The 19,049-nt window shown below is 35.9% G+C and overlaps 1 protein-coding gene across 1 annotated transcript in view; it reads right to left on the reverse strand.

Moving 5' to 3' along the window:
* Window positions 1-19,049, reverse strand: part of LOC145981026 (C-Maf-inducing protein-like) — a 266,610-nt gene that overhangs the window by 33,296 nt on the left and 214,265 nt on the right. Inside the window, exon 7 of the mRNA XM_083114123.1 lies at window positions 14,619-14,722. Coding sequence (XP_082970249.1) covers window positions 14,619-14,722 — 104 coding nt within the window. The remainder of the gene's footprint in view (window positions 1-14,618; window positions 14,723-19,049) is intronic.

A 19,049-nucleotide genomic window follows, 5' to 3' on the forward strand; every position in this document is an offset into this window, starting at 1 on the left:
AGGTGGTCAATTACAATTTATTACAACCCCAGAGGGTAATGTCAAGATTTCAATAGGCAAAAATATTTACAGGATAAAGCACTCAAACATGGTTTCTGGCACTGTTTATACTGTTTCTGCTGGTGACTGCTTATATATTGAGGTCCCGGGATCCTATGACAAGCTTATACCATTTTTTATAGAATTAAGAATTAGATATTCAATAATAAATAACCACTAAAACAAAAATGCCTAATGATATATTTGGCCATACAAGGCATGAAGATCACAGTGATGAGATTCTGATGCTTGATGTCAGAGTCAAAACATTAAGAAGTGATTTACAAGCTTTACAAACCACACTCAATGCCAGTCTTCAATTAGAAATTACAAATTTACAATCACAATGCATGGACCCTCTTCTTAAAATTGACTCAGAACTTAAATTATTGCTTCAGAAATATACTGATTTGGCCACATTGGATAATTTTCAAAGTTTAGATGAGGCTGTAGCAGCTCTTCAAGCCAAATTTAAGACCCAGGCTACAAACTCTGAGCAATTGAAACAACAATTGGAAGAGCAGATAAATAATGTCCAGACACAGCTCCAAACAATTGTCAAAAGCATAAAATCACAAGAAGATTTTGATCTAGTGATTTCCACTCTAAAGGAACAGATTCAGTCACTCCAGATACCTAATCTGGACCCTCTGAACAATGCTATAGCCGAGGTTAAAGAAAAAATTGAGACACTTGAAAATTTTATGAACAACTTGCCATCTTCTGATGCTTTGAGTGCTATAACTCGTAGTGTTGCCAACATCAAGCTGCAACTTGAGACATATGAAGATTTTGGAAAAATTCAAAGTACCATAACCCATCTTGAAGGTACAATAGCAGCAGTGCAAAGTGATTTGACAAATGTACAAGAATCTCTAGAATCCCGCCTGCCTGGTATTGTAGATACCCTTGTCAGTGTCCAGCAACAAATCACAAAACTTGAAAACCTCAACACTGAATCTGAGCTATCTCATTTTCATCACTTGATCGATGATATCCAAACAAAGCTTGAAATTTTACAACAATCAACACCCTCTCAGGCAGATATAGCCCTGCTCCAAGATGCTATGCAAAGTGTGGCTGATGCTTCTGAATTAAACAATGTGAAATTGGCACTTGAATCTTTGCAAAATACTGTATCAAATCTGCCTACATCACAGGAACTTAAAAATATTAAGAGAGCTGTGAATCGCATATTGAAATCAGAAGATATCAAGAATATCCAGACAGAGATCAAACAACTTACTCAGACAGTGGCCACTCTACCAACTAATCAACATATTAATGAACTGCATGCCCTGTTTGAGGATATCAGAAGACAAGTCCATGATCTTACTGCTCAAAATTAAAAATTGGCAGTTGTTGAAAATTTACAGCAAATTGTAGCTAATATCAAGCAACAGCTAGGGACCATGGAATCCAATCAAGCAAATGCTTTGTCTGTTTTTGCCACCCAGCTTCAAGAGATTGTGCAACAATACAAGAAACTTGTTGTGGACATAAAGATCAAGCCAGGTCATGATGATGTTGTTAGGACTATCAATGAGCACCTTGAATCTGTAACAAGTAGATTGCTTACAGCAGAAAAAGAAATAACAGGCATAATCGAGAATCCTAAACATACAGTAATTCTTGAATTGAACAGTATCCCGAACAAAGAATATGATTCACCATTTACACCAGGTGGCAAAATATATATGCTATCACCTGCACAATTTTATTACCAATTTTTTGTTGGGGGCACACTTAGACCAATCAAAATCAAATATTGGCTTCAACCACAGGCACACCACTACCCCACCTTATCAATAACAAATGCTGACAACAAACCAAAAATCACCAGTGTGGAGTTAGAGGATTTTACAGACCCCAATACATTAGAAACATCTTATGCTGAAGATGATGGCTCTCTGGAATTTAAAATACAAATAGGGGACAAATTATATTTAGAAAATCTTGTAGTATCAGCTGCTGAACACCCTATAGTTGCAATATTCTTGTTTATATATTATGTCTAGACAAATTATTGTTGATGAATTACACAGACAAGCCAGACATAATTATAAGAGACTGCCAGTAGTTACAAAAGGCATAGATGATTTATGGCAGTGTGACTTGATTGAGATGGCAAGTGGACAGCTGAAAAACTTAAGACAAAATCAACAAGGGCTACAAGTATCTACTCACTGTCATAGATACATTTTCAAAATTTGCCTGGGCTGTGCCACTCAAATCCAAGACAGGAAAATGTGTTACAGAAGCCTTCAGGACAATCATCAATCAGAGTGGAAGATCACCGCGCTATTTCCAAACAGATAATGGCAAAGAATTCTATAATTCAGTGTTTCAACAATTTATTAAAAGCCAGTCAATACAACATTACTCGAGTTACAGTGATCTCAAGGCCTCAATTGTAGAAAGATTCAACAAAACCTTAAAAAATCATATGTATAAACAATTTACACTTCAAGGTAATTATAAATGGCTTAATATTCTTCCAGAACTTCTACATAAATATAACAACTCTGTCCATTCCACAATCAACATGAAACCCTCTGAAGTAACTTCATCTGATGAGCAAAAATTGATCAGCACTGTTTATTATCCTAAATATCAGCCAACAACAAGAAAAGCCAAATACAAGGTGGGTGATCAAGTAAGAATCAGCAAATATAAGCACTTATTCAAAAGAGGCTTTACAAGAAACTGGAGCACTGAATTATTTACAGTGGTTCAAGTTAAACCTGGGACCCTTAACACATATATAATAAAAGATCACCGAGGAGAAATTCTCAAAGGCAGGTTCTATGAAGAAGAGCTCAGCAAAACTAAACAGCCTGACAAATATCTCATAGAAAAAATCATCCGCAGAAAAGGCAACAAGTTACTTGTCAAATGGCTAGGACTCCCAGAACACAGCTGAATCGATGCAAACAAAGTGATACTATGAACACCTGGGATGTTATAAAGAGGCTGCCAGAACCTGAACAGCAGATTAAGAGAAATGGAATGCTGCTGTCTGATAATATTAGATGTCTTATTGTTGGGCCATCGGCTTGTGGTAAAACTACACTAATGATCGATAATTTTTTATTGGCACCCAACTGGTTAGACTGGAAAAACAGGCACTTGTATGTTTTCTCTAAGAGCTTGGAACAATTAAAATATCAGCAGCTGATGAAGCTATATGATGGACTGAATATTGCCACTTTTGAATCAGATGTTAAGCCACTCCATGAATGTCTTGATAACTCTGTTGTTGTGTTTGATGACATTATACTGGATAATCAAAACAAGGTAAGAATTTTTTTTACACAGGGGCGGCACAAAAACATTGATTGCTTCTACCTGGCACAGACTTTTTCTAAAATACCGAAGCAGCTGATCCGAGACAACAGCAATTTTATATGTGTGTTTCATCAAGATCATACCAACCTCAAACACATACATGATGAATATGTAGGTGGGGACTTGAGCTACAATGATTTTTCTAAGTTTTGCAGTAGGTGCTGGAACCAGGACAGCTATGGGTTTGTCACAATTGATATGACAAGAAAACCCAATAGTGGCAAATACAGAAATAAAATCAACAATTTTCTAGACATTGAAACATATATAAATAACCATGAAAAGGCCAATCATTGATGATCTTAAATTAAGAGATTATCTTGTAAAAAGATTTAAGGGATGGAAATCAGAGAACCGAGGAATCTATGAAAAACACAAGCAAACAGAACAGCCTATTATTGATGCTATTAGTGAATTAGGTAAAAATATCAAAACTGTTACAGAGCAAAATCAAAATTTGATCACAGAGCTTGTACCTGTAGCTGCAAGGAACATATTAGATTATCCATTCACCCCACTTTCTAGTATTCATACACCTAGTCCTGTTGTTTCTCGAAGAATTGAAGCTACTCAGGATCCTATTGAATTGGGTCTTCTTGCTCAAAATTATTTAAGCACACCTAAAGACAACAAAGATGAGGTGTTTGGGTTATATGCTGACACAGAGCGTGATGGTAGCATCATACATAGAATTGGCAATTTCAGAGTAACATTTATGGGAGATGATCTGATTGTATATTCAGAATCTCATCTTGGAGAAAGAGGTGCTTTTGTTAAATATCCTGGCACACCTGGATTGTGGGAACTGATGACTAGGAAGAGACCTGGCAGCTATACAGATCAAGATTATGAGCATTACAAAGAAATATTAATAAAATCAGATGCTCTATACCAAAACAATGATCCCACACAAAAAAGAGTCAAGTCTAGCAGTGGAGCAAAATACAACAACTTAATCAAGCCTATATGGTCTCAGATCAAGACTGGCAGTGGAATCAAATATTACAACACCCTGCCTAAAGAATTTGTGTGGGTTGATGATGTCAGGAAACTTGTAGATAGGTTGCTGGTGATAGCTGGGGAGGAAAATGCTGGCAACCACAATTTTTACAATGAAAAGGTTGGAATTATGGACATGATAAGCACAAAATTGTCTAATTTTATAGTGAATGACACTAAGGGGATTGGATATCTTATAAAAATTATTAATACTCTACCACCTAAATTTTGGAATATCTCTGAGGGTCGGGGGTTGGTTAATGACATTATAAACAAGCTGCCATTTGAACTACACATTCCAGGCTATCAGTATTGTGGTCCAGGCACAAAATTGGACCATAGATTAAACAGAGGTGATCCTGGTGTTAATCCCCTAGATGCTGCTTGTAGAGACCATGACATAGCATACAACACACATTCTGATCTTGACAAGAGACATGTTGCAGACAAGAAATTAGAAGAGGCTGCATTTGGTAGATTTGTAAGCAAAGATGCTTCTTTAATTGAAAAAATAGCAGCATTGGGAACTACCATAGCTATGAACACCAAACAAAAACTGGGGTGGGGGTTGTGAATATATATATATAATAAACCTACAATGAAGGCCAAGGGTGTTATGTATCAGATACCTTATGCAGGTCTTAAATCTCTTAAAACTATTGATAGCCTTTTAACCAAAAAGCAGCGCAAGAAAAAAAATTCTTGTCTTGCCAAGGGCCATGGTATGAAATTGTTACTTAGCACCCCTCAATTAAAAAAATTACAGCAATCCAGAAAAAAATTGCATACAGGGGGCTTCATATTTACTATCCCGGCCATCTTAGCAGCACTTGGGGTGTTGGGAGCTTGGCTGGGGGATCAGCTGCCATAGCAAAAACAGTAATAGATGCCAAGAAAAATAAGGCAGAATTAGATTAGCAGAGGCGCCATAACCTGGCCATGGAGAAACAAGGCAAAGGTGTTAAGAGAGCCATGAATAAGTTTAAAAAAAACAAGAGCCGCTTACAAACCAAGATATTAAAGCTTTAATCAAGCCACTGGGCATCAAAAATTTTAGAGGTGTGTACATGTCTGATTCTTTACCAGAACAACCACTCAACAAAGAGTGTGGCATAGTTAATTTGGATAAGTACAAAAATCAGGGCACTCACTGGATCTGTTATCTTAAATATTTAAAAAATGAGGCATTTGTGTTTGATTCATTTGGAGGTATTCCACCTGAAAATTTAGTAAAATATCTAAAATCAGCTAATCTTTATTACAATAATGCCCGTGTTCAAAATTTCAAAGATGTTAATTGTGGACATCTGTGTTTATCTGTTCTTAGATATATGTCTCAAATAAATAAACCATCAATTGAAAATTTTCAAAAAGCCCTGTGGTATCTGAAACATCATGGGGGTATTCCATCTCACCAGCCAAAATTCAATATTGAAACTTAGATTACATGATGATATAGTGTATCCCAAAACAATAGCTCTCAGAGCATTTTATGGCATGTACTTGATCCCTAATATTACACACCACAACAATACAATTGCAGTTGGGGATCAAAAAATTGTCATCACTCCAGGGCAATATAATCTATCTACTCTAAATGCTCAATTACCCAGAGGTATAGTTTTAACTCAAAATTCTGTCACTCACAGAGTAGAGATTGTATCTGCTACAGAAACAGTGGATCTGGGTACTATAGGAGAGCTGTTAGGATTTGAGAACAACACAAAACTTGAACCGGCCATTAAACACACTGCTATTAATATACCTAAATTCTTAACCATAGAGACTCTGAATATTCACTGTAATGTGGCCGAGGGTATGATCACCAAATCAAATGGCATAGGCACTCGCAAACAAACTGGGATCATTGCAACATTCAAACCTAACTCTGAATTTATGGAGCCCATCATCTACACTCCATCCCCAACATTATATTTTCCTGTGTGCCATAACAGAATAGATAGCATTGAATTGATGGTCACTAATGAAAAAGAAGAATTAGTTGATTTTGCTGGAGCCACAACAACTGCAATCATAGAGATTAATATTTAAATAAAAATACATACAAAAAAAATTGAAAATATTGAGAGTTATGAGCTACAATCATTCCCTCCAAACAGGAGGACCTTTGCAAATTTAAATCAACCCAACACAGAGATTGAGGTTGATCTTGATGTAGGGGATGGCTTTATACACCCCCACAGAGCAGATCTATACATCAAATTTGATGTTGTAAAGCTCGATGGTACAGATTATCCGGCAAATTCAAATATAAGATTGGTGGATAATTTTGTGCCACATCTGTTCTCTGAAATTGAGATCAGAAAACATGGTGTTGTTATAAACAGAGTGGATTACCCCGGCATTACCTCCACAGCTTTGGCCACACTAAAATTATCCAAGACCGAGGCTTCTTACTACAAAATAGGTGGATTTGAGGCTGGTGATAAAATTATATCTAAAAGCCACACAGTGCTGTTCCCCATGCGCCTGTTGCCAGGATTCTTCTCAGATTACAAAGATATTATGTGGAAGGGTGGTTTAAGAATTACATTTAGAAGAGCTGCAAATGATAATAATGCTTTGATGAGGTACAGAACATTAAACTCTACCGGGGCAGCTCTGCCTAATACCCTACCTGATGAGGGCAAGTGCCTTATTCAGACTATGGAGCTAAGAATCCCGGTTGTTGAATATGAAGCCAGTTATGCTCTTAAATACAAAGCTGATATCCTAAAAAATCCACAGGTACCTTTACAATTTTATACATATCAATGTGTACAGAAGCCTGCCACTGGTGCCTATTATGAATTTGATGCTACAAACTCATTCTCCAGTATACAATATGACATGCCGGATTTTGTGGTGGTACTGTTTCAGACTGGAAGACACAATAATCAGGAAAAAAATTCAAGTAAATTTGATAGCTGCAACATCAAGAACATATATCTTAAAAATGGCAGAAATGAGGTATTTCCTAGAGAAAATTATAATTTAGACATGTCCAAGGATGATTTTCTTAAATTATATGAAGCATTTACAGCATACAAAAGGGTCACTACTGGCAATACAGACATGTATTACACACCAGATGAATTCAAAGTACAAAGACCCATGTTTGTCATCAACACTTCAAAAAGAAAACAAGTTGTGGTTAATGACAGGACAAACATTAAAATTATCTGTGAATTCCATGATACACTCCCTGATGGCACCATATGTAGTGTTATTCTTATAGGTGAAAAATCATATGTTTATGATGTAAGAAATGAGAGAGTCACAGAGCAATTCTAGAAGGCCTCTGCACAATGCATTGTCTTAGTACTAGATATGCAAGTTGGGCCTGGTGCCCAATTAAAATATTGAGCATATTCCAGGTAACATATTAATTCTCTGAACTTAAACCGGAAGTGGACCGGAAGTAAATATGTGTGGGTGTGGGTGGGTGTGGGTGTGTGTGGGTGTGGGTGTGTGTGGGTGATTTTTTGGCTTAATTTTAGGTGTAGCCAAAAAAAATATCAAGAGGGGCATATTTTTGACAAGCTTATGGACAACAATCTCACAGAAGTGCCTTTTATAAGTGTAGGCAAATCAATCTGAGGGGGGTCATACTTTCACGGGAAATTCCCGAGGGCATTTTTACAAAAATCTTGGATTAGACAGGGTTCCACACTTGAGCAAAAAGCTCATATGGGCATGTTGAGCTTGTTTTAAGTGTAGCCAAATCTGCCTGAGGGGGGCTCATACTTTATCGAGTTTATAATATGTACTTTTATACTACTCCCGTGGAAATTGTATCGCATGGCTTTAAGGAATGAATATTAGGTGGTTATTTATGTGCGTATTCTGAAAATATGATGTATTAGCAGTTTCGTTGTAATTTTTGTAAGTAGGATTTGAGTGCATGCTGGTAGAGATATATATAAAGAAACTACGGCTCCAAGTTAGAGTAATGCATTTGAAGCTTGCAAAGTTATATTAAAATGACGTTCCAAATAAAGGTGGAAATGAAGTGGAGTGTGCTTGCCATAACAAATGTCCTCAACAAAACAGCACAATACACAAAGTGTACACCATGCATACTTGCTTTCTCACAATCCTAATTTGTAATCTTGGCAATGAAAACATTTGTAAATATTATTACGAGTAAATTCTATTGACATTGGTGTGAATGTGACAATGCTAACAAACAAGTAACATGCTGTTTCCAAATAATAACTGGCAAAAAAGAAAGGGTAAGATTTTACAATACCGGACAATTCCCCGATTTCGCTCATATTTTGCATACTCAATAATTTAGGGCTCCTAATCACGAATCTGCAGTTAATATTTGGCGCTCACATGTGGAATTCACCCCCCCCCAAAAAGGGGGTCCGTGATCGCAACCGACAATGCAAGATTGGTACCGGAAGATTTTGTGTTTCTACGAAACTTACATTTTCTTTCGGTGCCCCACACAACATTCTCGCATATCTCCACAAACCATTCACGCATAGCCCCACACACCCTTCACGGTAAGGTTAGGCAAACACAGTTAAAATGTGGGGCTGTAGTAATATCAGGAGCGGTACATAATGAGGAATCGTGCATTGCCGGTTGCGAACACGGACCCCCCTTTTTTTTTTTTTTTGAAATTCCACAGTTATTTCATAAGTTGATCATCCTCATCGTCGCTATTAACCGAAAATGGAGAAAAGCCACGTAAAATAAACAAAATAGAAATACAAATCGACATACGTATAGGCTTTGGAGCCAGAATTTTACTTTGCAGGGGCTATCCCTTATCAGCAGCCGCCATCCAAAGACGAGAAAGTGGGGGGGGGGGGGTAGCAGTCCTGAAGATGAATTTCTCATTATGTTACAACTTAATATACAATGGGACCGTTCCGAAAGTCGCACGAGGTTAACGAGTTATGGTAACTGGCTGTCCCATAAGTGCTTCCGTGCGTTTCGTGAAAGAACGAGATTCACCAAACGCACGGGCCAGAAGGCTGGTTTGTTCGGTGAGAATCGTCTGCTGCTTGCAGACCTCGCGCGTGCACGACGACTTCAAACTAAACTTGTTCGGAAAATGTATTATAATTTTAACAGAGAGCGATATGAAGAAACATGCGCAAGATGAGTGTGCCATAACTGTTCTTACAATGTGATTAAAATGAGTAATAGTGTTCACAGCAGAGTTTATTTCTGTCAGAAGGACATGCCTTCCGCTTGACGCCACGCGGAAAATTTGTATAAACAAGACGCTGCGCCTGGGCCTGCGTCTAGAGCGTCCCATAAGTCTGAAAAATAACTGGTTTCACCAGATTCACGAGGCCAGTTACTTTCGTTCCTTCCGCTAAGACTTTTGGAACGCACCCATGATATTTAATCCTGCAAAGGTTATGGGCGCTATTCACCGGATGTTTACATTTCTGTGCTTCCTTGGCGCTGGCGGGGACTGCACTTCCGGTTTTGAAAATAATAACATTGAATTCAATGGTGTAAAGGCAGTGTCTTCGAAAAAGCGACAATATTTATGTGGCATTTGGTTTCAACATGAGATAGGGAACAAACAATTGTTCTCAGGTATCTAGGCATCGTTTTCAGACAGAGCCGACATTGAAAGATCAGTGGATTTAGGCAGTAAGGCGAAAAGATTGGACACGAACACGTGGGAGTAGGCTCTGCAGTCGGTACTTCATCAAATCAAATGAAAATATTTTACATGTCTCAAAAATTATAATTGTCTAACGCACATGTGTTGATTAAATTTAAAAGTTGTAACTATTTATAATCATATTATAACGCATTTTCCTTTTGATTGTTGATAAGCACTCTCTCCATGGGCGTCGGGTAGGTCAGTCGACCCCCCCCCCTGTAAATTTCAAGTTGCAAAAAAGCAGGAAGTTTGTTATTTTTATTGTTAATAACAGAAATAAAGTTAACTTGGTTAGTATTCGAACGGAGTAATCAATGTAAAATATGCATTACATCGAGAAAATGAGTGAAAATACAGGAACCAGGATATTTTTTTCATATTCTATCATTTAATTCAAAGAATAAATGTTTCCATGGTTTTCAGAATTCGAAAAATTATCATTTTAGATGAGGTCACACAATATAAACTTTGTGAGTATTTTATCTAACTTCTAAAGTCTTTTGTTGAACGACACTTGCAAAAGTTAATAACAAACTACAATATGTGTGTATTTCAGTATAGTATCTATGAAATGTAAAAGTATTAATGGAAAATAGTGCTGGATATTCACTCGGGATCGAATAGCATGATAATAATACACAAACAACAACAATAATATAATAATTAAATTCGAATAAAATGTATTTAATTAATGTTAACCTTAGCAAATACTATTATTTATTTTACTGTTGTGATGGAAGTATTTCAATGTTTATAATTAATGTAAGCTTCATTTCAACCTGGAGAAGTCTTTTCAAGAACGAAACTGATGGTAGAAGATTAACATTGCCTTGGAAAATATTAGTATTGTCCCTTGTATTTGCATCCGAAGGATCTGGGAAATTGCCAATGTTTTCTATGTACTTTTGTTTCTCTATATCACCCAAAAAATTCAAGTGATCCATTTTGTTTCCGATCTTTTATAAGAAAATAAGCTCGGTGACGATGTGTATTCCACTTGTTTACATTGGAAAATTCGCCAAACCGGAAGTTCTTTCCCCGCCATCAATAATCGAATTGTCTGATCGATCATTTTTGTTTACTCAGGAATAACCCCCTATGTACGTTCTTCGTGCATATAGAACCGTGCCATGAAGGCACATTTAGGGGATGTGGGGATAGGGCCCCACAAATTCTCGATCACGGCCATATTGGAGCTGATGTGATCAGCACCACGCTCCGACTGCCCTTACACACAGGATTGTCTCCAAATACTCATTGACTTGAGGGTGAGTGAGCACCGGAGCTGTCCTTAAGAAAAAGCTTGGAGGGGCAAATGCTCCCCCCTCTTGCACTTGTGTGGCGGCGCCTATCGAAGACCACCTAACGTGAAAAATATTGATCGCGTGCGGGAAGTGTTACACCTCTAGACTTCTGCATTTGGGGCTTTGTGAAAGAAAGTCTATGTGCAACCTATGCCGCAGAATGTGTAACACCTAAAGGAAAGAATAAGAAACTGCATAACTGGTAGAAACCACATTGAACATTTGTAGCCATTCAAACTTGAAGCGTTACTGTTTGATACACAACAAATATCATTGTTGTATTCCATATAGTTTAGTCTAAATAAATTCTTAAAAGTTGTTTACTGTATTACGATACAACCTGTGTACACTATTCGATAGCATTCTACTAGACCCTAGTTCAGATGACTGAAAATACCCACATCATCTCATTTAGAAGCACACCAGCGTTGAATCAATCGTTAAATGGTTCCGTTAAGGATCGCGTTTGACGTGGCTTCCTCCAGAACCGCTGGAAACCGCATCCATATGCAAACAAGAGGGCGGCGAACCTTCCGCATAGATACAGGCTCCCCCGAAGGAAACATTAAGCGAGGAAGCTCCAATATCCTTCATTTCGCATTTCCGCATCGAGGATCTGCTCTTGACAACCAAGACGAAGCGCTGTTTACCCTAATCTCTCCAGCAGAGACCAACGACCTCTCATTGTTTGCCTCTTCGGAGCAGACGAGGAAATTGGCGAGGTGAAGGTGCGTGGGAGTGATAGGGAAAGTGCAACGAACTAATGCAAATATCGCTGTATCAGTAATTTGAACCTTTAAGGAGGCAAAAATAATAAAAAAAGCAGAAAGCTTCTTATTTTTATTGTTTATAGCAGAAATAAAGTTCATTCGGTTAGTGTTCGAACAGATAACCAAAATAAAAACTGAGTGTAAAGTACAGGAACCAGGATATATTTTCATATTCCACCGTGTAATTCAACGAATAGAGGGTTTCACAGTTCCTCAGTTCCAAAAATTAGTTTTATGCGAGATGTCAGACAACAAACTTTATAAGTAAAATTTGCCCTTAACTTTTAAGGCTTATTCTTGAACAACGTGTGTAAAAGTTAATAAAACTGAAAAAACTATGAATTTCAGTGCATAAACTGTACGAAATGTAAAAAAATAATGAAAAACTGTTGTGATGGATATTCACTCATCTACTGAATCAAGTAGAAAAGTCACCCCATTTATATAATAGTACATTTACAATAAAATTGGTTTATTTTTATTAGTTTGTAATTGTTATGTGATTAGCTGAAAATGAAAATCCTTATTATTACATGAAATGTATTAAATGTTAATTAAGTTTTTTTCTTTTTTTGTGAATGAATCCTACGAATCTCATGTATGAATATGCATATAATACCAGAGTTCATCAAAAAGCTTGTTTGGTACGCATCGAGCCAATTTCTAGTCCATACTTTTCTTTTTCTTAATTTCTAATGAAAGCACAAAGCAGTAAACAACATTCTTGAAATTGGTCGTCCAACTGCTAATTGCTCTGCGCAATGTCTTAAGAGAACAAACGTCTATCGACAAGTACGATAGGTAACAAGTATCGTGTGAGGCGAAATATAGCAAATGGGTAGCCAGTCCAGCACCAACTAGCGCTTTCCTACTGGAAATCCAGTTCCGTGTGATTCGGCCTTTAAAACACATTTTGATACTTGATATTTGATAGTGATTATTTTACATGTTTTGGAACTTTGCCTTTTCATTCAATACGTGCCATTTTGTTTACTCTGTTTAAAACAAAAACAAACCTCTTCGTTTTGTTCTTTAAAGTACAAATTTTGCCAACCCCGATAAAAAGTGCAAGGGGACTTGTAAAGAAGGAACTCTATTACGAACTCTTAGCTACATCGTTGACAAACTCCTGGCGCCCAGCGGAAAATGAACCCAAGGTCTTTGACTCGGTCGAAAGCAAATCGGGGCCGTTTTCTTCTTCGCCAGGGAGTTCCTTCAACTGCGGCAAACAAGCCTTGTCCTCGTTTGCCTCTGCGACGACAGAGGGAGCTTAATGAACAACCCCTCCCCTTCCCGATCTCCATTACACACTGTTTGAAGAAGGAACTGATACTTGTAATGGCCCCGCGTTCCACTTCTAAAGTATACTGAGCATCTGTGTAATTCCATTACTTTAGATCTTTATCTGACGAAGATTACACGAAATTAACAATCATCTTTGAGGCCATTGACGAACAAGGTGTAAACAGGGACCTCATTAAGGGGTGGGCAATAACCAGCGAAACTTTCTCATGCCCCAAATGTTCTGTGGCTTAGAGGATTCTTGCTAAACTTTGCATATATATCATCATTTTAGTTGTAGTTATTTCTATACAGACTAAGCTAAATATAAATTTAGCACTACTAATTTCATGTACAATTATTAAAAACTACTCCTATATTAATGAAAAGCCATATGGCACATAAACTGTATTTGTGCGTGGCTAATATATTATCTAACGAATATTGTTGATATAGAAAACCATATATAAGTTATAGGTCATATTAAATTGTGTATATTTTCTTTTCAAATTAGACCCCCCATACCAAATTGCCTATCTTATCTACGTCCCTGGAAGTAAGTAAAACTGTTGTCTGTTCATCTCTGTCAATAATTACTACATAATTTAATTAATTGTCTTACAAGATAAACGTGCTTACTGAAATATGTCTGTAATACAGTCTGGCCCACACAAAACTAGACCCAACGAAGCGAAGAGTGTTAGTATGTTTGATCAGTACATCTGTAACTTTACATGTTAAAACTTGGGCAAGAGTGCCCACTGCCCGACCAGATGTTGGAAGTGGCCTTGTCCGCATAGAGGCGCCACGTGTCGGTTTCTCTCAAAATGTTTTGTAATGTACCTTGAAGCTTCTGAGATTTTGAAACTCTTCGCAAATTTTAATGAATAAACCAAAACACGGCACTCAAGAAGTCTCTGACAACAACTACACACATATTGTGATAAAAAAAACTGACTTATTACCATCTATGTGCTGGGTATAGTTTTATTTGGGCCACCCTGTACTTATGTAAGCAATGTTTTCAGAAATTTGACGCAAATTGCTCGATATTCATTGTGTCTAACAATTCCTGATTTGATTACGTGAAATTTCGTGAAATGGCAGTTTTTTTTAACTAAAAAAAGGGGGTAAGCTGGGATGAGTCCACCTGGGCCAACATTGTTATCTGAAAATCCCCCGCCCCCTCCTCTCCATCGTTCTAGACAGCCGAGGGAAAAGAAGAAAGCTACTCACGTTGCGACGAATCTCCTGACGACATCCGTCCCTGCGTTGTGCGTGTTCAGCGCTCGGATGTAGTCCTGCACGAATCGTCGCATGTGAGGGTACTTGCCGAAATCCTGCAGGGGGAAAAAACGGATGCATCTCTGTTACTTTATCCATCATCGTATATAAAATATAGCATTAGCGCCACATGTACAGTCACCAGCAATAAAAATGAGACACATAGATCCTGTAATACTCGCTTCATTGCACGGCGTTATGTGTGTTGCCTAACTGTACGGTGATAAGTGGATTTTAATATCAAATTTTCAATGGCAACTTCTACCAGTGGCGTAGAGTTAGGCCACACACATAACGCAACGCCTTGCGGGGAAGCGAGTATGTCAGGATAGATGTCTCATTTGTATTGCCTGTGACTGTACATCTATTTTTAACTTGTCTACTTGATAGATGGGGGAATATAGGCGTAACTTGGCGGGGGCAAGGGTGGTACTTGCTCCTCCAAAAATTGTCAGGGTTTTAAAATTTACAATAGTATTAATATATTCGGCTCCTGGAACCTGAGGAACAATAAAATAAAGAATATTTTTTTCTGATTTCCCAAATATTATAGTAATTTAGCAAATCAATCATGGACGCTATTTTTATGGTATTCTGCTTCCTCACAAAGCTAGGCACTAGGTTACGCGCATGAACAGGAAGAAAGAGCTCACATCGGACATAAAATACTTTTTGATAATTATCATTATAATTATAATTTGAGTATTATCGTGCAAATTGTCCACGACTATTTTCATTATTTTTTTATCTTACAGCCTGTGTGTTTTTAAGCGATGGATTTTTATATATGCTGGTGCGGAATAGTGAACAGCTTATTTTGAGTTTTCTTTTAATTCTTGAAGCTCTTATTGGGTCAAATAAAGTGCACGAACATTGTGATGGACAATTTGCACGGTAATACTCATGGATCCCACTGTACAGTAATACAAAAACATTGGGAACGCCCTAGCATTTGATTTGCTTCATTTTACTTCGCTTTTTGCCACTTTTTGACTAATTTGCGAAGATGGGGATGAGTGATGATATGATGAAATTGATGAATGGACACTCACAAATATACATGACCAGGCCAGGATTCGAACCCGGGACCCCTGGGAACACCCTAGGAAACAATATAATTTATTTTCAATTTTTATAAAAATATTCACAGTTCAATAATCGAGAAACAAGAGGTAGTGGGTCTGGAAGCAAGAAGAAGAAGCTACTGTTTGATATTGAGCAAGGGTCTCCCTTATCGCACAACACTAGGACAACCTTGCGTTCTGACGTCAGACGAGGAATGCCTACGTTGTTAGGTCTAGTTCTATTAGCATAAATACACTGAAAATGTATTATTATTTATGCTAAGACAACTAAACCTAAGTATTATTATTTATGCTAAGAGAACTAAACCTATGTATTATTATTTATGCTAAGACAACTAAACCTAAGTATATTTATTTATGCTAAGACAACTAAACCTAAGTATTATTATTTATGCTAAGAGAACTAAACCTAAGTATTATTATTTATGCTAAGACAACTAAACCTAAATATTATTATTTATGCTAAGGCAACTAAACCTAAGTATTATTACTTATGCTAAGAGAACTAAACCTAAGTATTATTACTTATGCTAAGAGAACTAAACCTATGTATTATTATTTATGCTAAGAGAACTAAACCTATGTATTATTATTTATGCTAAGACAACTAAACCTAAGTATTATTATTTATGCTAAGAGAACTAAACCTAAGTATTATTATTTATGCTAAGAGAACTAAACCTATGTATTATTATTTATGCTAAGAGAACTAAACCTATGTATTATTATTTATGCTAAGAGAACTAAACCTAATTGTTATTATTTATGCTAAGAGAACTAAACCTAATTATTATTATTTATGCTAAGAGAACTAAACCTAATTATTATTATTTATGCTAAGAGAACTAAACCTAATTATTATTATTTATGCTAAGAGAACTAAACCTAATTATTATTATTTATGCTAAGAGAACTAAACCTAATTATTATTATTTATGATAAGAGAACTAACCCTATGTATTATTATTTATGCTAAGAGAACTAAACCTAATTATTATTATTTATGCTAAGAGAACTAAACCTAATTATTATTATTATTTATGCTAAGAGAACTAAACTTAAGTATTATTATTTATGCTAAGAGAACTAAACTTCAGTATTATTATTTATGCTAAGACAACTAAACCTAAGTATTATTATTTATGCTAAGAGAACTAAACCTAAGTATTATTATTTATGCTAAGACAACTAAACCTAAATATTATTATTTATGCTAAGAGAACTAAACCTAAGTATTATTATTTATGCTAAGAGAACTAAACCTATGTATTATTATTTATGCTAAGAGAACTAAACCTATGTATTATTATTTATGCTAAGAGAACTAAACCTATGTATTATTATTTATGCTAAGAGAACTAAACCTATGTATTATTATTTATGCTAAGAGAACTAAACCTATGTATTATTATTTATGCTAAGAGAACTAAACCTAATTATTATTATTTATGCTAAGAGAACTAAACCTAATTATTATTATTTATGCTAAGAGAACTAAACCTATGTATTATTATTTATGCTAAGAGAACTAAACCTAAGTATTATTATTTATGCTAAGAGAACTAAACTTAAGTATTATTATTTATGCTAGGAGAACTAAACCTAAGTATTATTATTTATGCTAAGAGAACTAAATCTAAGTATTATTATTTATGCTAAGAGAACTAAACCTATGTATTATTATTTATGCTAAGAGAACTAAACCTATGTATTATTATTTATGCTAAGAAAACTAAACCTAAGTATTATTATTTATGCTAAGAGAACTAAACCTATGTATTATTATTTATGCTAGGAGAACTAAACCTAAGTATTATTATTTATGCTAAGAGAACTAAGCCTAAGTATTATTATTTATGCTAAGAGAACTAAACCTAAGTATTATTATTTATGCTAAGAGAACTAAACCTATGTATTATTATTTATGCTAAGAGAACTAAACCTATGTATTATTATTTATGCTAAGAGAACTAAACCTATGTATTATTATTTATGCTAAGAGAACTAAACCTAAATATTATTATTTATGCTAAGAGAACTAAGCCTAAGTATTATTATTTATGCTAAGACAACTAAACCTAATTATTATTATTTATGCTAAGAGAACTAAACCTAAGTATTATTATTTATGCTAAGAGAACTAAACCTATGTATTATTATTTATGCTAAGAGAACTAAACCTAAGTATTATTATTTATGCTAAGAGAACTAAACCTAAGTATTATTATTTATGCTAAGAGAACTAAACCTAATTATTATTATTTATGCTAAGAGAACTAAACCTATGTATTATTATTTATGCTAAGAGAACTAAACCTAAGTATTATTATTTATGCTAAGAGAACTAAACCTATGTATTATTATTTATGCTAAGAAAACTAAACCTAAGTATTATTATTTATGCTAGGAAAACTAAACCTATGTATTATTATTTATGCTAAGAAAACTAAACCTATGTATTATTATTTATGCTAAGAAAACTAAACCTAAGTATTATTATTTATGCTAAGAGAACTAAACCTATGTATTAATATTTATGCTAAGAAAACTAAACCTAAGTATTATTATTTATGCTAAGAGAACTAAACCTATGTATTATTATTTATGCTAAGAAAACTAAACCTAAGTATTATTATTTATGCTAAGAAAACTAAACCTATGTATTATTATTTATGCTAAGAAAACTAAACCTAAGTATATTTATTTATTCTAAGAGAACTAAACCTATGCATTATTATTATTATTTATGGTAAGAGGACTAAACCTAAGAATTTAGGCATTTAGCGTAACAAAAGCATTCTCCAGTGACGTCACAACGCAAGGTTGCTCTAGTGTTGTCAAAAAAGGGAGACCCATCGAGGCAATTAATGACTGAATCTGAAACAAAAGAGAAGAGTCCTGCGAGAAGGCGAAAGGCATTCAGGGAGATAACCATATGCGTGTCCGGGCACTCGCTCCAGAAGGGGACGCAACGAGGCTTGTTTGTTCGCCGCGACCGTCAACGTCTCCATGGAAACGAAATGTTTTACGACCACCGTAAAAAAGAGGATGGCCCATTCGCAACAAAATCAATTGGCGAGCTTAATCCTGACGGAGGTCTCTATATCTCGAGAGAAGGTCGCGCGTGATGCTGCTCCCCGTTCGGGGGCGGGAGGGATGTTGTTGGTTCTACGACTTGGGGGGGGGGGAGTAAGAGGAAATTCTCAAACGACCGTGCATGAGTTTGTGTACATTGTGACGCATATGTTGTCGTGAAATTCAACTCTCAAAATATCCGAACTGGTTCGGATGATGAGGC

Source organism: Lepisma saccharinum, chromosome 28 (assembly GCF_977018435.1).
Source record: "Lepisma saccharinum chromosome 28, izLepSacc3.1, whole genome shotgun sequence".
NCBI lineage: Eukaryota > Metazoa > Arthropoda > Insecta > Zygentoma > Lepismatidae > Lepisma > Lepisma saccharinum.